At 43.0% G+C, this 21,572-nt stretch overlaps 1 protein-coding gene across 1 annotated transcript in view; it reads left to right on the top strand.

Annotated features, from left to right (window-relative positions):
* The window catches only part of Dscam2 (Down syndrome cell adhesion molecule 2), a 188,004-nt gene that overhangs the window by 106,370 nt on the left and 60,062 nt on the right, over window positions 1–21,572 (top strand). The window contains exon 2 of the mRNA XM_076323202.1: window positions 15,311–15,661. Within this exon, the coding sequence (XP_076179317.1) occupies window positions 15,311–15,661 (351 nt within the window). The remainder of the gene's footprint in view (window positions 1–15,310; window positions 15,662–21,572) is intronic.

Genomic DNA, 21,572 nt, shown 5'->3' with positions numbered 1-21,572 from the left:
CTGAAAGAGCGTACGCCCCGGGAAAACTGGAAGGGAGAGGAGAGCCACACAGAGAGAGAGAGAGAAAGAGAGACAAAGAGGATAGAAAAGGTCGAGGTTCGTCTTAACAGCGGAGATACCGCGGGGAGGAACGTTAGGGTGGAAAGTTTCTCTCATATTTCGAACAATCGCCCAGTCCGTCCTTGTTCCGCTTCTTCCGCGTTCCATTCTCCACTCTGTTCGGGAAATTGAAACGACCAACACCTCCCGAGAACTCGACAACATCGAGAGGAAGTGCGTACACCTCTGTCGAAGAAAAGCCACTTTTACGTTTTTCACCGACTTTCTTTTTCCCGGGTTAAAAAAATCCACGGAGTAAATCCGCAATCTGTGCTCGTCGAATCCCATTATCGTAATTATTTATGAAATTTTCCCGGAACTCGAGCGCAAAGTTCGAGCGTAGAGGTGAGTTAAGGTTACATCGCGATCCAACGGCTGCCACGAGTGTTTTCCTCGTGGTACGAAAGATATTTGTATTTTATGGTTTTTCCATTCCGTTCGTTACTATTGTCTTACGTCTGCGCGATGTAACGGTACGATTAACGAAGTTAACTTCCAAGCTTCGATTTTCGAACGAGTAAAATCGTCACCACGCGTACGTAACAAATGTTACTCCTCTCCTTCTGGAATCTTCCCTAGATAGCGTAATTTGTAGTTTCTTTTTTTTCCACTGCTTCGAAGCAAAGTTAACTCTCGACAAGCGCGACACGCTCGACTTCGGTACATCAAGTACATTTCCCCATCAAGTACATTTATTACCACACATACGTAACAAATGTTACTCCTTTCCTTCTAGAATCTTCCGTAGACAATAATCCGTCTTTTCTTTTTTTCTTCTCGTTACTTCGAAGCAAAGTTAACTCTCGACAAGCACGACTCGCTCGATTTCGGTCGAGCTTCTCCGATTCTCCATCGAGTACATTTATCACCACGCATACGTAACGAATGTTACTCCTTTCCTTCTAGAATCTTCCGTAGACAATAATCCGTCTTTTCTTTATTTTCTTCCCGCTACTTCGAAGCAAAGTTAACTCTCGACGAGCGCAAGTTGCTCGACTTCGGTCGAAATCACGTACAATTATCACCACACGAACGTAACCAAATATCACTCCTTCCTTTCTGCAATCTTCCGTAGAAAGCGTCCGTAGCTTTCCTTTATCGTCTCGCGACGTAACCTCGCGCGTTAAGGGAGTCACGCGGGGTAAACGGGAGATCGCGGATCGTCGAAGCGTCGGGCCAATTCGATTCTCTTATCCGATGAACTCCGACGGTGTTCCCAGGACCCGTGGAAACTTTCGAACTCTTCCCGCGTAGTTTCGTATCGACCCCCGAGAAACCGTAAGATCAGTCGTTCGGCAGTTTTCGATAGGTCCCGCGGATCGTTCCCGACGACAACGGTGCCACGCTCGTAACGAAACTTCTCCAACTTGTTGCCCGTTCGAAACTTTTCCACCGAGGTGCACCCTGCGAAATCGCTCGTGTCTCTGCACGCTCGTACTTTTTCAGAAGCGTCGTTTCCAAGGGGTCCGAACAACTTTCGCGACTCGTTGCCCCTGACTTACTCCCGTTCAGGGTAGCGCGACATTGGCTCCTAGAATCGGTCGTTCCGGTTCGTTTCCACTCGTCGTTTCTCTCCAACCGGTTCTTCGTTTACCCATTTCGACGGAAAGATCTCCGATTTTCAGCTTAAACGATAACGCGAAAACGGCACTCGAAAGGATCAAACTAATTAGCCGCGATTACGGTCCGAGCGAGCACACTCGTGTGTACGTTCGTAAATACGTTTCGACCTTAGCCTCGTTTCGACTAATTAGCAAGACTGTATCTCGAACGAGCGTACTCGTGTGCGTTCTCCAAGTTTCGACCTTAATCTCCCGAGAGGAGAGGAGATTCCAACGGGCTGAAATATCGCTAAAGTCAACTTGTGCAAAATTTAACGAGGTCCGAGAATTTGCCACGTTTCAATACGGACCACCTAACTCGACCGACTCGATTCTTTTCCTAACTAGCGGACGAATCGAAACTTTTCTTTTGTCACGGATAGTAGGATTCCAAGGGACATTCCAGGCGTCGAAATTTCACCTTTTGCGGAACCTTTTACGATTTTACGCGAGTTCCTTGGTAATCGTTCAACTTGACGGACCTTTTCTGAATCGACTTTCTCGTACCTTTGCGTTGTCTCTGCAAGATTTACTCAGAATTGTATCTGCGTCGAGTCTCGATAAACTGGTGCATTTTAAGCAACTTCTTACACACCTTGTTGTTGCGAAAGATCGATCAATTTTGCGATACGCGTCGATTCTTACGACGAACGAGATCCAATCGAGCCGAATCTGACCAAGAAACGTTTCGTTCTCGATTTATTCTTCAACGAAGAATCGCTACCGTAGCGGATCTTTGATATTTTCCGATAGTTTAAGCCTAAACATCGAAAGTGTAGTTCGACGCTAACCGGATACTCGACAATCGCGATCTGGGTCTGACTTAGCTCTGACTTAAATGATCATCCTGTGCGTTTCGAAGGAAAATTTTTTTCCTACGTTACACGCGTTTTCTTCGAGGAACCCTGCAAAATGGACAACGAAAAGCAGTTTCTTTCCAACCGTCTAAAAGTTCACTCGACCGCAGTTGACACCGTTAATAACGAACAACTCGACGGAGCTTGATTTTCGTTACTCAGCAGTTAGTAAATACGAGCGTTATCGTTCGATAAACTTCTCATTTATCGTGTTGTTCGGAAAGTCGTGTTTATTTTTTTTTTTTAATGAAAATGAAACAAAATTTTATTCAGATCGTACAAATATTTTATTCAATTATATATTCTCGATTTTGGAAAAGGAAATTACTTTCCGAACGACCGAATATTTCCACGGAGTAAGGTTATTTATCGCATAGCTACGCATATCCCCAAACTACCTTACTCGCTGGTACCGTATCTCCCAGGACACTCTGCACGTGAATGCACATCGGGGCTGGAGATATGGCCGGCGAATGCGTTGCGGTAAATTGGATTTACCTGTCCGGCTGAAAGTTGCGACAGAGCTACGCGGCTACGTAGCCGCAGGGAAACTTACCCGACCGGAAGACGAAGAACCTGTATCGACCCCGAACGACCTCACGGCTCTGCTCTAGCAGAAGGAACGCTACGATGTCGCGCAACACCCGAGCAGGTCCCCTTAAACTTTAAACTCGGAGCCCTCGAGAGAGAGAAAGAGAGAGAGAGAGAGAGAAATGGGGGGACAGAGAAGCTCGACTCGAGACCCACCTACCTGGACGGGGTGAATATTTCAGGTGACTCGAGTGTCCTCTAACATACGCCGATGAATCCGTCGGCGAGCGAGTGCGCGACAAAATATCACGAATTTACCTCACGGTGTACCCCGATGCAGCTACGGAAGAACCCGATAGGACTTGCGTTAACGTCGAGCTTCTCTCGTGGCCGATGAAAACGCGTTACACGAGTCTTCGCTCCGGATCGGGGGGATAGAAAATGTTGTATCGTTGCTGGAATAAATTATCCGCAAGAAGGAAGATACTCGAGGTGTGTATCGATGGTTGCGCGATAAACGAGCTCGCTACGTTGTAAACAGAGGTTCGAGAGCACCTTGTCTCGCAAACAGCAACGAGAGCTTCGATAATTTCATCGAAAGGGGACAAACAACTGCGTGTCTTATCACCGGATCGTTTAAATATACAAAATCAACGGATACGAGATTCTTCGGGCGCTCGAGAGATTTCTTATCCACGATCTTCGAACACTGACTACCGTGGGCTTCCGATACGTTGTTTCTGTCGTTTACTTCGAGTTCTCGATACTTCTTTCCTTCATTTTTTAACGTTTCCTCCTCCGTGACGAAGATCGTGACGGTGAACCTATCGATGAAAGGACGAAGACACTATAGGGTGTCTTGATTTACTTTTCGGATAAAACTCGAACGGTTTAAGTAATCTTGGTATTCTTTGCGTATTTCAAAGTACAAACTGTTGGAGTGAATGCAACAATGATCTTAAGGGTGCCAGATGTCTCCGTATTGGCGCGGAAGGGTCATCCGCCACGCGGTCAATGGTTTGGCCGTTTTCCTTTTTTGGTTTTGCTTGTCAGTCCAGTTCACTCGACTGATATGTCGAGACAGACGTATCACTGTATACGCATTTGTTCGAACTTTATATTATACATTAACTGTACTACTAGATACGCGAGATCCCTGCATATTATTATAATCTGAACTTTACAACGCAAACTAACGGAAAGCTCGTTAACGGGAGTTAACAACGGAACGAATCGTAAGCGTTAAAGATCGCGATTTTTCGTAACGCGCCTGAATAATTTCCACCCGTTCTTTCACCTTGTACTTTTCCACGATCAATTTCCCGTCTGTTCGGACGATACGTGTCGAGTTTCGGGTTAATCGGTTCGACTGTTCAAAAATAGCGGGAAATTCGAATCGACCGGTGACGATTGGAACGCTCGCGTAGATATCCAAAAGAGACAAAGAGACTTTTTCACGGTCTTTGGAACGTTGCAGCGTCCAGTGAAATTCGGCTGATCTTCGAGCCAGTTCCAGAAGAGTTATTCCTTCCCCCGTCGATCTCGAGGTGGATCGATTTGGTTTCTTCCCCCAAATCTCGATGGCGTCGTAAAGTTTCCGAGCATTCGCAACTCGACGTTCTCGAGAATAGCGCACGGTAAGGGCTATCGTAAACTCGCTTCCGTTCCCCGAACACTCGTGCCGCTACGGCTCGTACGGAAGGTTCAAAGAACAAAGTTTATCGTCGTTCGACCGGAAGCCAGCGGATCACACGGCCGTAGATTGTGTAGAACCAGAGACCCGTTGAAAATTACTATCTCTCGATTCGTGAATATTTACGCGTCGCGTTGCACTTTACCGTTCCAGTGTGCAACCTTCCTCGAACACGGTGCTACGATCCCAATAAGGATACGGAGAGCAAATTTACAGGGAGGCCGTTCAACGTTTTAAGACTCGCTGGGGCGTAGGAATATCGAGTTATCGCGAAAGAAAAACGTTCGAACCTCCGGGGAGCGAAACGAGAGGCAGAGACCGGGTGGACCGGAATAAAGTACGATTCGTGAAAGGGTAGCGTTCCACCCAGCCGGATCAAATAATTGCTGCCTTGATCGGTTGAGCAAACACGGTTGCCTCCGTGGAAAAGAAAAGGGAAGACGCACCATCGGTGGGTTCGCGAACCACCATCGTGGGACCATGGACTCGGTCTCTCGTCCGTTCGAGATTTGTCCTCCGCTAGCTTTTTTCCTATTCCCTCTCATTCCCTCTGGCTTCGACCCCGGTCCTTTCTCGTCGACAAGAGCGACAGAGCCTGCAAATTCAATCTTACCAGCGACCTCTGCCCACCTACACAGTTTGTTCCGCCTATTGATTCCCAGTCCGTACTCCCGCTCACCTTCGCCGGACCCTACCGACCGCTCGCTGGAAACTGACTCCGCAGACCCACCGAACCTCCACAAAAGGTCAGATCCTGGAAGCAACCCAATTTTTCACGGAAGGAAACTTGTTCTGAATATAATCCTCCCTTTTTGTCAATTTTTCTCGACGTTCGCCGGCCACGTCGCTCCCACCGAAATTTCCGTTACGATTCACGACGAGGAATTAATCTCCGTATTGTGCCGCCAGCACGACCGATCGACGAGCATCAATCTTCGAATCTCTCGTAACTACGCCACGCATTTTACGTTCGAACGCTTAACGCTCGAAAATTGCTCGATTTCATCAAGGAGATGTTTGCGTGCCTCGAACTCCAGTTCGAACATCACTGGGAACGTTTGTACCGAGCACGGTAACAATGTCGCGGAAGTCTTGTCGTATTTTCCATTTTTCTTGTATAAGCCACATTTCGATACAAGCTTCGTACAAGCCGTAACGATATCGTAAACGCCTCGTAAACGGCTCGGTTTGATCAAAACCTTTTGTATCTGATTTTAAAAACACCCACGGTATCGGATGTTATCAGTTAAACGATCTTTCGTAATCCTTCTTCTTTACTCTACGCGCTACGTTTATTTTTCTCTCTATATCAATGGGTTTATCGTCCGTAAATAAACAAATAACGGGATTGTCCGTGAACGATACAGTCGGGAGATGACTCCCGATCGCGAATCCAACAAATTCGATCAATACCCGAGACATTGCTCCGTGTACACAGGGTGTCTCGACCTGAACACTTCGATCGTTTCGAGTGCGCTTGACGATAGGAATCGTCGAGGATATTATCTTCGAGGGACAAATATTACGATAAACGAACAAATTTCTCGTATATTTCAAGATTTCAGTCATCGATTTTGTTTCGAATATGTGTGTATATTTTCATCACCGAGACGGGATACCGTGATCTTTACGCGATTCGAGTATAGAAAAATTTGAAAATCTAGAAGAATCAATGAAACAAACTTGTTTTAATAAATATTCAAAATGGACACTTGCAACTTAATACAAAGTTAAACAAAGTTTCCTTCGCCAATATGAAGTAGTTATTTCTTTAATTGCATCTATTCCCGTGCGTTGCTTAAATTTTTTCGTATCGCCCCATAGATAGTCGCACTGTCGTGCATCGTTGGATCGCTCGTGACGTTGACTGTCAGAAAAATGTGCAATGCGGTTAAAAAACTATCGATGACCTTGTAATCTCGAGAAATACGACCTCGAGGTTATTTCTCTCGCTCGTCGCGACGTCAGCTCGTTCCTCTCGCCGGTATTACGAGAAAGGTATTTAAAGTGGTCGAGTTAGTCGAGACAGCTTCCACGTTTTTTTGCAATCCGGTTGAAAAAACATCGATGACCTTAGAATCTCGAGAAACACGACCTCCGCGTTATTTTTCTCGCTCGTCGCGACGTCAGCTCGTTCCTCTCGCCGGTATTGCGAGAAAGGTATTTAAAGTGGTCGAGTTAGTCGAGACACGTTTCTCTGGTTTGCACGTTTCTCGAAATCGACTCCGTGGATGCGTGGTCCGCGTGGTTTGCTCCGGCTCTAGCTCCGTCGGATGATCGTTCCTACGTTGAAAGTTGTTCAGCTCGCGTGGAGGTTCGAGGCTGTTCGCACGGGCCGCAAGTCCGGCGGGAGGATCGAACGATGCTGATTTAACTCGGACACGATGCGAGACTGTTGCCCATTGTGCCGTGTACACATCTTGGAGTCGTACGGGACACGAAGTAGCCCGCGGAGAAGCTTTTAGCACTTCGGCGAGGATCTGGTTCTACCGGAGCGCGAGTAACCGTGAGATCAAAGGCCGATTCGTGAATTCATGGTGGTACAGCCATGGACGCGCGACGCGGAGCGGAGTGCAAATGCCACCGCTATGGATGCGCATAAACGGTAATCCACGTGCAACGTGATTAATAATAATTTGCCGGTCGGCATAAGCGGAACCGATTAGTCGGCTTAGCCAAGCGTTATGGTAATTGGGAGCTATTACCCGCCGAGTGCTTTACCCCTTTCACTCCCCTCGTCTTCTCACCCCTCTCTCTCTCTCTCTCTCTCTCTCTCTCTCTTCCCTCTGTATCCGCTGTCACTGCTCCGTCCAGGCTCTCCGCTCTCTTTGCTCTTCTTTCTCCTCGGTCCCGAGTCGAAGAAATCGCAAAGATCCGGAGAAATTCGACTAAACGGAACACACCGTTCAATTTCCCCATCTTACGCGTTACAAACGACGAACAGACCACCCTACTTGATCACGCGACAGGAAAAAAGCCACCGAGAGTTTCCTCCTCGATACACGTAGGGGAAGTCGTCCCTCGATACCAGTTCAAGTTCCTTTGTCGTAACTTGGGTCACAGTCGATGAAACACAATTTTCGTAAAAGAGATTCGTAGAGCAAACGGATACTGGACTAACGGAGACAAATTTTCTTGTCCGGAAATTTAACAAGGATCGGTAATTCGCAAAAATGAAGAATCGTGTATCAAATGTGGACCAGGTATTTGGTTAGTAAAGTTTCAGGTAAAAAAACAAATTTTTGTGTCGGGAAATTTATCAATAAGGATCGGTAATTCGCAAAAACGAAGAATCGTGTATCAAATGTAGACCAGATATTTGATTAGTAAAGTTTCAGGTAAAAAGACAAATTTTTGTGTCGGGAAATTTATCAATAAGGATCGGTAATTCGCAAAAATGAAGAATCGTGTATCAAATGTGGACCAGGTATTTGGTTAGTAGAGTTTCAGGTAAAAAGACAAATTTTTGTGTCGGGAAATTTATCAATAAGGATCGGTAATTCGCAAAAATGAAGAATCGTGTATCAAATGTGGACCAGGTATTTGGTTAGTAGAGTTTCAGGTAAAAAGACAAATTTTTGTGTCGGGAAATTTATCAATAAGGATCGGTAATTCGCAAAAATGAAGAATCGTGTATCAAATGTGGACCAGGTATTCGATTAGTAGAGTTTCAGGTACCGAGGGGTTAACGATGCAGGGAATGTCGGTGAAAGTGTACGTTAAAGTAGAATAGTATCGTTTAAAGTTTACTTTCGCAAACGTCGCGAAGAAAATAATTAATACGTTTCTGGTTCTCGATCTGTAGATTCGATGCATTGCACTCGATCTCGAACGATTCCTTAAACAGGATACGTTCGATGGCTTCCTCGTCGTCGAACGATTTTTGCGTATCGTCTATCAACTCCCCCTCTTGTTTATTCGACTTCTATTGAATTGTTCGGTGGCGAAGGCGAGGATTGGTTTCGGTCGGTGCTGGGGGACCTTCCCCTATTTGTTCGAGCAGTAAGTAGCTATGCAACGAGAGTCGAAACCAGCGATGAATCGCAATTGACCGTGTAGCTTACGAGAGTAAGGGATTATTACGGACAATTGACCCGTACTAAATTCTACGTTTCTAAATTTTAACGAAACGAATTTTGTACACGTTCCGATTATCGTGCAATTTCAACACATTTGTTTTCCATTGTAAATTCTAAACACGTACAACGATACGATCGACTCGATTGGTAGAAACATTTCTCGAACGAGAGATCGTCGTTTCCACCGTCCCGATACTTCGAGTGTTAAAAACGATTCAAAATTCGTCCCTCCTAATTGAACAAGAGATTAGCGGATAATCGATATCCCACGAATTTTAACTCGAAATTATCGCACCCGTATGCGAGATTCCGAGACTAAAATCCATTTTGTTACCCACCAGCTAACCGTTCGACAAATATTGGCCGATCAAGTTCCGACGTAACTCGCGAGATTTGAGATTAGGTTCGATAACGGTTCAGCTGTCCACCTTCCCGCATTGTGCAACAAATCTCTATTACAATTTACACTATCGTTTATAAAAACGTTGCAACAATAATAATTACTCGTTACATCGTTGTTCTATATTTTAATACTTATCGAATCTTCTAAAAGATTCTAAAAAAACGTTCTACGTATACACTTGCATACTTTCATATATACGTACGTGTATACACCAGAGATCATTTTTGTTGCATCGTGTTCAGTTGGTATTGGAAATTCAACACACCATTTCGAGAGTAATCTATAATAATCGACGAGTCCCTCTGTCTCGATTCCCTCTCCTTTCCCCCCCGATTTCTTCTCCCATTTCCAACGATCCGTTTTTCTTTCCACTCCCGAAAGTAAAATTTCCTTCTCGTCCGGTTTTCTCTCTTTTCTTCGGAGTCCCGTCCGATAGTTGTTCTTTTCGCTATTTATCGCCATCCGTTCGTCGAGTCACGTCGTTGTCGGTCGTCTTGGGTTCCGAGCAAACCCACGATTCCCTATGTTGCGGGGAATTCCTGTCATCTGTCCAACTCTCGTTCGATTTTCCGCGTCGGCGAACAAAATGCCCGAGACGGATCGTCCGGTTGGATCCGATCCCTCGAGCAGAAACTTTTTCAGATTTCCTCGAGAGGAATCGGACTGATACAAACCCGGGAACAATCGGAATTCCGTAACGATATGGATCGAAAGATTGGTAAGAAAGGAGACAGAAATTATTGTACAGAATGATGCGCGTTATTTCTCCGTACTTATTTCTTCGACGCGGCGAGACGAATCGTTCTGTGAACTCGACGCGGAAAAGTCAACGGCAAACTTTACAAGTGTAGATCGTTTTCTAGATACATAGATATTAAGAGTACTTTCTCTTCGACGTTACAATAAAGACGTTTATTATTATTATATTTAATCACGTGTCCGATAATTTCGTTACTATCGGTATTCTACGAACATTTACGATCGCAATCGATCGTTTCATCTTGAACTTCGAAGTATCGTTGAATTTGTTATTTCCAGCTCGTAGTATTCTTCGCGCGGAGTGTCTGTTTCATCTCGACACGGTGAAACGTGTTAAAAGCGATCGATGGTATGGCAAAAGTATTCTTAGGAATGATCGGTAGCGTTGTTTTTCTCTCTTCAAATCACTCGAGAAGAGATCTTTGAGCGATCGATCCCCGTACGAGCCCCCAAATAACTGTTGTACTCGTGCGTGGTTTATGGATATACGTATATTTATTATAAATTACAGTGATAACAGTGTTAGATGTAGCGTCGGTGGTTAGTTTCGCTTGGTACGTCTTTCAATTGTCTCGTCTTATCGTCTTTTCAGTCATACTACAGTATTGTCCGCGATACACTCTTCGGACATACTCTCGTCGTCATACTTTGTCATACTGTCTCATACTATGTGTTACGATCTTACTGTGTCCCTTAACGTTCTTCTCGCGCTCTATATAGTAATTCCCATTAATTCTCTTTCATTCCGATCCTCGGTCTCTCTCACTTGAGACATTCGGTCACGTTCGGCCATCTTAATCGTTCGTCTTTCCCAAACACTCTTCACTTTCTCCGAACCACATGTATTTCCTTTCATCCCCGTGCATTCTCACGCTCGGTCGTCGCACAAGACACCCTATAAAGGATACTCGTGCCTTCCAGGAAGGCTAGCGGACCGATCGGCGCCAAATGTTTAGTTTAACTCAAGTCCGACCGCGCGCGTTATCTTCTTTAGGTCTACGCTCGATGCAGGCCTAAGCGGACGCGGAAAATCCGATACTACAGTACGGAGAAGGGTGGAAAAATTATTTTACAACGTCTTAAGAACGTATTTTACCTTTATTCTCGAATTTTCAAGATCGTTTCGAAACCAACGTACGTTGCGTCTTCGCGCACCTGTTTCGCGGTATTCCCGGCCAATCGAGCGCGAACCTTTCCCTGTAATTCGCGCGTTAACCCCGTTCATTGACTCGCAGTTTAATCGTAATCGCGTAGCTGCGTAATAAAATTTCGCATGCCGCGGACAATTGAAAACATAACTCGCTAATTGGTCCATTAAGCGAAAAATATTCGATCTCGCGCAATATCGAGGCGGAGTATTGCCGTGCAATTAACCTGTTTCGTAAAGCTAAATCGAATAATCGGACCGTTTCAAGAAGACAATTTCTCGTCGTCGTATTGCGCGGAAAAAAAATTCGAATTAATTCCAGAGCTCTCTCTTCTCTTCTCTTCTCTTCTCTTCTCTTCTTTTTCTTTCGATCTCAATCTGACACGCGCGCGTTGAACACACGTGTGTGGGGACGTGTAAGGGACCATGCGTGAAATTCAACGTGAAGCTAGCTACCAAAATACTTGGTCGGAATTAGTAATTAAGTGCTCGAGACAATTCCGGAAGCGAGTCAGCGTGACGTTCTGTAATTGCCGGACACTACGGGGATTTCAATTCGGCCGCGGCGGGGATTTGCATACTTTGTGTTTTGTATGCGGCGCGCATACTAGCCGACGGTATTACGAAATTCGGTCGCGACGCGAATGTCTCTACCCGAACGTCGTTATAAACGAGTTACGAGTCCCCGTCCCTTGGACGTCGTTACGAGTTCCACGTTTCACCGAGCCGCTACCCACTTATGAACAACGACAGAGATACACGGATAACCTACACCCCTCCTCTTCGGTGTATTCGATTCGTTCCGTGAATTATCCCGATGTTCCGCCTTTTTAACCCTTTCGATACGGGGAACTCGCTGCGCGAGAAGATTCAAGACGCGTACGTGCCAACGAGTGTATCATCCGACGATTTCTCTTCAAGGATTCGTTGTCTAGACAAGTTCTCTCGAAAGTTGCCCGGAAACGAGCTTGCGTCGTTGGATACATTAAACTTTTCTTTTTTCCAAAGAACAGCTTAGCGCGTATTCTTTGCGTCGTGAGAAAATACGAAACGCGCAAAGTTGATCGAAAGAAACGGTTCGCGAACGAAAGAAACAAAATTATCGGACGACCTGATTCGGGCTTCGCGGTATCGTTAAGTTTACTCGTAAAGTGTTGCAAACGGTATAGATCGGTTCTCATTGATATATTTTGGAGAAGAAACTATCGGGTAATCGAAATACGATCGAGAAATGTAAGAAAATGTTTCGAGCGCAATAGCGAAACGTTGGAGCATTCGTGGATGTTGAAAGAAAAATCAGACATCTCGAAAAGTATTAATTTTGTCGATATCGTATCCCGTGACACCGATCCGTTCCATGCGACACGAGGAATCGATTTATCTAAAAAAAAAAGAAAAAAGATCACACGTTTCCGCTTAAAAAATGAGTGCAATTGCACTTTGCGACTGCATCGATGCACTTCTGGAAAAAAAATCGCATCGCGCGACGATAGAGCTTGTCGAGCGATGCAAAATTTTCCCCCGCAACTTTTTTTTCATATTCGGTAGAAATTGGGTCACAGTCCGGCCCAATTACTCGATGCACCCTGTGCAAGGACCTGCGAATAAAAATGCAAATTGAATAAATTCCTCGAGGATGTAATTTTGCGCGGGAAACGACGATGCACGACCGTGGTAGCCGATCGAATACATTTCTATCGCGAATACAACGATAGAATGCGCGCGATAATGGGCGACTATGGTCGTTGGCATCGAAAGGGTTAAGAGACGCCGAATACGCGCCGATCGGATCGAGAATCGTTCGTCCCTTTAACCGAACGAATTAATTTCGCATCGACGCGATTACACGCGATGGAAATTTTACGCACGTATACACACACACACACGTGGACGCACACACGCCCACATAAGAGACTCGGTTCACCGCTGCGCGCGCACCGTCCATCGCGCTCCCGGGTAATTGAATTTAAGATAAATGAATTTTTAATTAACACACACGGCGAGCCGGGGTACTCCGATCGATGCGCAAATTCTAGAACGTTCCACGTTTCGCACGGTTGCGGTGAAATCTCGATCTTGCTCGAAGACGAAGCGTAATCGAACTTCGAAAAATGGAGAACCACGCCTCGATCGAGTACCATTGTAATTTAATCGACAGATACGTCTGGAACGTACAGGAGGATTCGATAAAAGTATCGTAAAAGGCTGTTACAAACTGGAAGGAAGTGGTGCTCGCGAAAATATGCACCGACAGGAATATTTTATCATCTATGCCATTTAATAAAACGGAAAACACAATTTAAGAAGAGTACAACCAAGACGCTTTTCACACCCCATGAGATTCATCTCTCTGACGTATTTACGCGAATTCGTATCGATTTCTACGAACCAAATATTCCACTTTCGACGATACGTTGTTACTAATCTCGTCTTCGTGGGATCGCGAAACGAAAATTATAACCCGAATTAATCGAAAAGTGTTCGAAAATCGAGTTGCTCTAGATATCGATTGCAAGAAAATACATTTTCTTATGTTCGTCTCGTTATTTCTTTTCATAATTTTCGATCGATTCTTTCGACATTCGTACGTCGTGGATCTCGATCGTTCGCGAGTCGAGCGATTTCGTTTCTCTCGACACACGTGCGAATATCGCATCTTCGAGAGATCGCGAAACGAAAATGATAACCCGAATTAATCGAAAAGTGTTCGAAAATCGAGTTGCTCTAGACATCGATTGCAAGAGAATACATTTTCGTTCGCGAGAATCGGTTCTCGTTCGACTCGTTACTTCTTTTCATAATTTTCGATCGATTCTTTCGATATTCGTACGTCGTCGATCTCGATCGTTCGCGAGTCGAGCGATTCCGTTTCTTCCGACACAGCGGGAATATCGCGACAATTAAACCGCACTCTCGACGGGAGTGGCCTGGCCGTAGTTATTAGCTCGAAGTGGCCGGAAGCCACCGATTCTAACGACGCAAGAGCCCGGAGTACTCGCTGACTCGTGTTTTCGCACCCCTGATCAAAGCATTACGTCGAAGTACCGTGTGTCTGATACACTTCGAGTAGGATAACTTGGCCGACGTTGTATCCGTACGGGCAACGTTCGTTCTACATCGCGATAACCGAAGCGTTTAATCGATTCGAGAGCTCGGCGAACTATTCTTCCGCGGTTAAATCGCCGATCCGTGACTCGAGTGTGTTAATTTCTTCCGAAGTCGAGCCATACTTCAGGGTATACGCGCCGCTAACGAAAATTCCGTATTCGAAGAGGGGTCCTCTTTCGATTCGTGAAAATGTTCGAAACCTCGTTAAAAAGAATCTCGCGGACGAATACCGAGTGCAATTACGTACAGTGGCCTCGATTTTGTACCATTTGGATTTGTTTACCTAGTTCGAGACAAGTTTAAATTGCGCGGGATAATATTACCGCTAGAGCTCAAGAACTTGCAAAAAGTTCGACAATTGTTTATCTATAAATTACGCAAACGGAGGAATACCAAAAATCGGTGTTACTTCTATCAGAATACAATCAATCTCGAGAAGACGAAAGAAACGAGAACTTTCTTTCCGAATTTTTACCTACTCGAAATATAAGAAAACTAAAAGTACGCTGCTGGTATTATTTAACAGTATGTAAGAAAATGTCCGAACCGTTTCGATCGTCACATTTCGTCGAAAAAGTCGTCGTTACGCGCATCGAGCGATGCGAAGCTCGGTATATAAAATCGCGTTGCTGCGCCGCGGTTTGCGATTTAATACGAAACATTGTACCCAGGTCCGGGACGCGATTTCGTGCAAAATAATAGAACACGGCCGCGGGGTACGATCGGGGCATTCCGTCACGATTGAAGTGTTCCAGATTGCGCGATTATTCCGAATCGGACGGGCGAATATTTTTAACGGGGACGTAAAGGTGTAATAAAAATTACCGACGATAGAATAATATGCAAAAATCGGTAGACACGATTCCGCGTCGCAATTAAACTCTCGCGGTTCGACGGTCGGCGGGGCGAGAGGAGCAAGGGAAGGGTAGGGGTGCGGGTGGGTAGGAATGGCGCGCGACGATTCGACGTCGTTTTTCCGCAATCAATCCGCTAGATTTATGCGAATTTTACACGGCGAGCGTTTTGTTCGCAGGTGCAGCCGCAGCAGTGACATCCGCGAGCGGTCACGGATTCGACGCGCATTTACGCGGGCCCAGCTTCGTCATGGAACCGCCATCGAGGGTGGAATTTTCAAATTCGAGCGGCGCCTGGCTGGACTGCACCGCGACGGGAAGTCCCCCGCCCAACATCGATTGGTCGACCGCGGATGGACATCCGGTGAACGACGTACCGGGCGTGCGGAGAGTGCTCAGAAACGGCACGTTGGTCCTCTTGCCGTTTCCGGCCGCCGCGTTCCGCCAGGATGTGCACAGCGCGGCCTACAGATGCGTGGCGAGCAATTCCGTCGGCAGGGTCCTCAGCCGTGACGTACAGGTCAGGGCAGGTAAGAAAACATCGATAATTCCTGGATAAGTTACCGGTAGATCTCGCTGATCGTTGCGTTGACACTAAACGTACCAAGCGGGGTCGAATGATGACCCCTTTTGAAAATTTACTTCAACGCTAAACCTATCGACATTTCATACATACCTGATCCTACCATGAGCGGTCGAACGACCGCTCTAAAAAAACATATTTATCTTAATATAGAAAGAGATTTTAGCCAATTGGATAGTAAACAAAATATTTTTCTGGTACTACAGTAAAAACTCGCTCTCTACTTTTCTATTTATAAAGATTTATTTACCTTTATGCATTTTCAGCACATTTTTTACAAATTACAGCATTTTGTACTGCACATTTTCCACATACGTATTTTTTACATTTCGTACAAATTTTGTTAGTCTTATCGACTTTGCAATATCTTATTCGACAAGATTTCCGTACAGAAGAATCTGTAGCTGTGTTTATTATTGTTTTTGATGAACATTTTTCGCTTAGCTGTCTTTCCTCCTGATATTCGGTCCCGAGTTCTTCTGCCAATTGAAATAGAAATTCTTCCCTCGATATTTCTTCACCCGTTGTTTCTTTATATAAAATCCAAGCATTTATCCCGGCTGAATCCAAAATATTGAAAAATACCTGTAAAGGCCATCTTCGACATTTAGATTTTACACTATACTTTCTGGCCATTTGATCGGTTACATCTACACCGAATTTTGTGCTACTGTAAAATCTAATTGTCTCTGGTATACGGGTGTCACTTTTTTCAATTTCAACGGATGAATGTTACGATCAATAATCAAGGAAAATGCTGACTCAACTTTGCCCTTTATAATATTTCGTTCAGCGTATCCTGTCGGTCCTGATATTTCCTTGAAAATATTATAAATCGGTGCTCTTCCGCGATTAGACCCTTCCTTTATTTTTTGCCAAACAGTTCCGTCCATAGCAGTTTCAATCTCTTCCTCATTTTCACTTTCGGAACTAACAATAAATCTCTTTCTTTTTTGTCCTTTTCGTATATTCAAAATATTCTCTTCGTCCGTATCGCTATCAGATAAGCCACAATTATTTTCTGCTGCATCATTATCAATATCGGAAACTTCTTGGTCATCTTCCGAACAATCCTCGTCGATATTATTTATTTTATCTAATAAATCGATATTCCTCGAATGTCTTGATATTTTTGGGATTGAATATACAAATGATAAAGTAAAAACTAAAATATAAAAATATAAATCAAACGGGGTAAAAACATCGAGACCAGAAATAAAAAAACAATTATAAATAATACCGCAAAATATTGTTGGATCTGTCGACTTTGTCGAAACTATCACTTATACCGCGTAATAATTTCTATTGTACACTGCGAAATTTCGATGCTCTCCGTTAGGATCACAAAACCGTATTGTCGTCCAAGGAACGATATGTATTTGTTCCAATCGCGCGTTTGTTACGAAGAATATAGTTGTAAATAACATGAATTTTTCAAGCGGTCAAATGACCGTTCGTGATAGGCTAGACATGTTATACATTTTTTTTGGAAAGTAAATAATAAAAAAAGTTGTGAATATTAAAAAATGGGTTGTACGTATATTATAGTAAAAGTCAATAAGCTACATGGTCATACAATAACGTTGTATACCAGAAATTCTAAATGAAATTTCAAAAGCGGTCAAATGACCCCTTTTGAAAATTTACTTTAAATTCGTACATTTATTGTTATTTCTGTCGGTCATTTGACTTTCTGTAAATTCTTATATCATCCGATTATTCAATTTCCCACTTTCCGTATTTCTCGTAGCTTATTTTTTACCGACAAAAATTCTTCACCCACCTTACGTACCACGGGGGTCATTCGACCCCGTACGAAGTTTACGTATTATTTAGCAGTTTTCCAACTGGAACCTTAGTTCTAAATTCATACTCAGGACGCGATGAAACCAGACTGACGTCAATACCGCTCAGCGAATTTGTTGCAATGAAATTAGTCGAACCTTTCACCAACTGTAGAAGAAATATTACAACCGACAATTTTTTTACGACTTCATCTTTGGTTGCAAAATTATTGGCGAAAAGGACAACGTTAGTGGGAACAATGCGTGCGAACAGGAGGGAATTGCCCGCACTTGCAAAAACAACGAAAGATAATTCGAAACTTCTTTCAACAATGACGTACAAATCGAATGACTGTACGCTAACGATTTATAAATCAAAACCAAGAAAAAAAGTAGCGATATCGAGTACCAAACGTAAAACCGTAAAAATCGAGAACAATAGAAAGAAGACACCCGAAACGATCAGTTACTCTAATAAAACCAAATTTGGCGTCGATATAGTTGACCAAATGGCGCGAAAGTATAACGTGAAATCGAAGTGCAATAGATGGCCTGTACAGGTATTTTTCAATATTTTGTATCTGGCTGGAATCAATTCGTGGATACTCTATCAGGAAACAACCGGGTTGGAGCTATCGAGGCAATCTTTCCTGTTACAATTAGCAGACGAGCTTGTTACAGAGTACCTCGAATTTTGCGAAGAAGAAAAGGAAAATCAACGAGAAGGAGTATCGAGCAGCTCCAATAATAATTCTCAAACCAGGAAAAAATGTCAAATAAGATTGCGCGCGGGCAATAAAACAACACAAACTTGCATAATTTGTAAAAAATTTGTTCGCGGGAAATGTACGAAGGAGAAACCCATCCTGTGTAAAAAATGTAATTGGTCGATTGTTTCGTTTGTAACGATAAAAATATGTGTTTCATTTTATACGAAATCAGAAACGATGTTGCAAATTATTTCCTTTAATGAATAAAGAATTTTTTACGAAAAATCTACGTTTATTTCATAAGGGGTCAAATGACCCCCTATGGTAAGATTAGGTATAGAAAAATGCCGGTACGTTTAGTGTTAAATAATAGTGCGGGAATGTAACGCGTTAACGCGCAAATGGATTCGCTAACGGACCAAATTCTCGGAGAACTTTTTTTAAAGCGTTATGTCACATTTAACCCTTTCGCTCCGGCGACCGTATACATACGCTCTCGAAGAATGATTATTTATGCACGAAGAGCGTATATATGCGTTTGGGACAGTGGTCGCTGAGGTACGAAGAGCGTGTATATACGTTCGTACAGTATATACATTTATTTCGTACTTTGGACGAGATACTTTTGTCAATCGAGTATCTGGCAAGGCTGCGTGCCTCGAACAGTCAACTATCGTGAAATAAAACATCACCAACAAGACGATGTCTTGTTTTAATAATACACAGTTTCGGTCTTCTTTGGAACATCGTCAACGATGAATGCGTACCAGCAATTTGTAATTGTGGTTTCAATCCTGAAAGAGTTACCGAAAGACATTTTCCGTTCATATATTCGAATCAGGCGTCGAAAAAAGAAAATTATGTTCAAAAATGTGTCGTCTGTAGTAAACACGGAAAAAGACGCGAGTCGAGGTACTATTGTTCCCAATGTGATGTTGACTTATGCGTGGTTTCATGCTTCGAACTTTATCGTACCAAACTCGATTATTAATATCGCGTTTGACTTTAAATACTTTAGTAATTTCGTTGTATCGTATTTAAAAATATTATACGAGCATTATAATATGATATATAAAAAAATAAAATACGATTATAAAGTTTTATATTTTATAAAGTAAAATGATATTACCAAATATAATAAATATCATTGTGCAATTTCGAGAACGACAAGATACAACGTATACATCGTGAGATAAGGCTCGCTAAAGTCATCTAACGTAAAACGCTCAAAACATTTTACTTCGCCCATTATTTAACGGTTATTGAGAAATATAAGTGAACAAAGTTTTGGGATACACGTGTATCGAAGGAGATAGCGAAAGGAACAAAACATTAACGAAACGCACAAATTATAAATACGTTGAACACGTTGTCTAAACTAACCACGCTATTCTTATTTCACGCGACACGATACTTCGATTATTTTCCAACAATGACTGCCTTTAAACACTATTCTCTCGCACCTTATATTTCCACACGCATTTGTTCAGTAAGTTGTCGTTCGGTAAAACTTATCGAACAGTACTGTTCAATGTAGAATTGTTCAACGTTTGTTCAGTAAGTTGTCGTTCGGTAAAACTTATCGAACAGTACTGTTCAATGTAGAATTGTTCAACGTTTGTTCAAGTTACCGAACGACAAAACTCATGGAATATATATTAGATATATTTATTGAATATAATAAGTTTTGTCGTTCGATAAAATTGATCGAACAGTACTATTCAATGTAGAATTGTTCGATACGTTTTATCAAACGACAAAACTTATTATATTCAATAAGTATATTTACTGTATGTTCAATCTAGTATTATTCGATAAGTTTTATCGAACGACAAAACTTATTATATTCAATAAGTATATTTACTGTATGTTCAATCTAGTATTATTCGATAAGTTTTATCGAACGACAAAACTTATCGAACAACCTAGTATGTAAAATAATTTGTTACGGTAGGACGTGATATTAAAATCGGTTCTTCACGTGCTATAAATAGACTTATTTATTAGGAGATTAATCATACGGACAAAGAATATCCGTATAAAACTAAAGTAATCCCTAGTGGCAAACACGCTTTTCTCAGATGTCGATGAGAGGTTCTTGGAAGCAAAGTTAATAAAAATCATACATTAAAATCGTGGAAAGGCTCTTTAATTGCCTTACAGATGGCTCGCAGTTGTCCAAGAACCCAGATTATGGTAATTGTCGAACACAGTGACTGAATTCATTAAATTGTAAATCGAGACTCGCACAGACTTGCAACATAGTCCATTGAAGTCTTCTCTATAAAAATTCCTACACCCTCGAGTCAAATCTTTCCTAAAGTTTGACCATCGAGAGATTCGTACGTAGTATATTTAAAAGAACGAGTATTTCTTTCTTTTATGTGTCTCCGTGGTTTCTACCCCCTCCGAGTTGAACCTTTCCTAAAGCGTGCCCGACGAAGGACTCGAACGTAGTCAAGAATATTTGAGAAAATAAAAGTAAAAAAAAGGACGAAGAATACCCAGTTACGGAACTGAAGAGCAAGTTTTTCTTTTTTCTTTGCTGTCTCCATGATCCCTATCCTTCGAGTTAAACCTTCTCTAAAGTACGACTGTCGAGGGATTCGTACATAGTCGGATATATTTGAAAGAGTAAGAATAAAGAAAGAATGAAGAATGTATAGCTAGAGAACCGAAGAGCAAGCATTTCTTTTTTTTCAGGCGTCTTCACGATCCTTACCCTCAAAGTTAAATCTTTCCTAAAGTACGACTGTCGAGGGATTCGAACATAATCAGGTATATTTGAGAGAATATGAATAAAGAAAGGACGAAGGGCACGTAGCTACGGATCTGAAGTGGAAATCTCTTTTTTTCGGTGTCCCCGTGATCAAGATCCCTACCCTCCGACTTAAACCTTTCCTGAAGTACGCCCGACGAAGGATTCGAACACAACTATAGAAAAGGGCAAGCCTTTCTCTCGAGTGTCTTCGTGATCAAAATCTCTACCCTCCGAATTGAACCATTCGTAACCAGGAATATTTAAAAGAATACTCTTTCTTGCGACACGTAGGGTACGCTTAAATGTAAGAAAGACATGTAAAATACTTTTCGTAGATGTTAAAGTAAGATCGCGATATGATGTTTCCTCAGCGCTGGAAGGTCGAGAAACGCTATCTACGATAACAAGGAACCACCAATTGGACGTAAGGAGAATATTGGCCTTGGAGACGTTGAAATATTTGCTTTAGTAATAGCTTAATTATCCCTACTACAGTATTATAGAATCTGACTACACCACCATCGTGTTGGAGAAACTGCACATCTACGTGCATATCTGTCTTCTAAATGAAGAAGAAAGCGAACAAAATGCATTTATTCGAGA

The sequence above is a fragment of the Ptiloglossa arizonensis genome, chromosome 11, assembly GCF_051014685.1.
Source record: "Ptiloglossa arizonensis isolate GNS036 chromosome 11, iyPtiAriz1_principal, whole genome shotgun sequence".
NCBI lineage: Eukaryota > Metazoa > Arthropoda > Insecta > Hymenoptera > Colletidae > Ptiloglossa > Ptiloglossa arizonensis.
The sequence above is the reverse complement of the archived record's forward strand: the minus strand, read 5'-3'. Positions and strand labels throughout refer to the sequence as shown.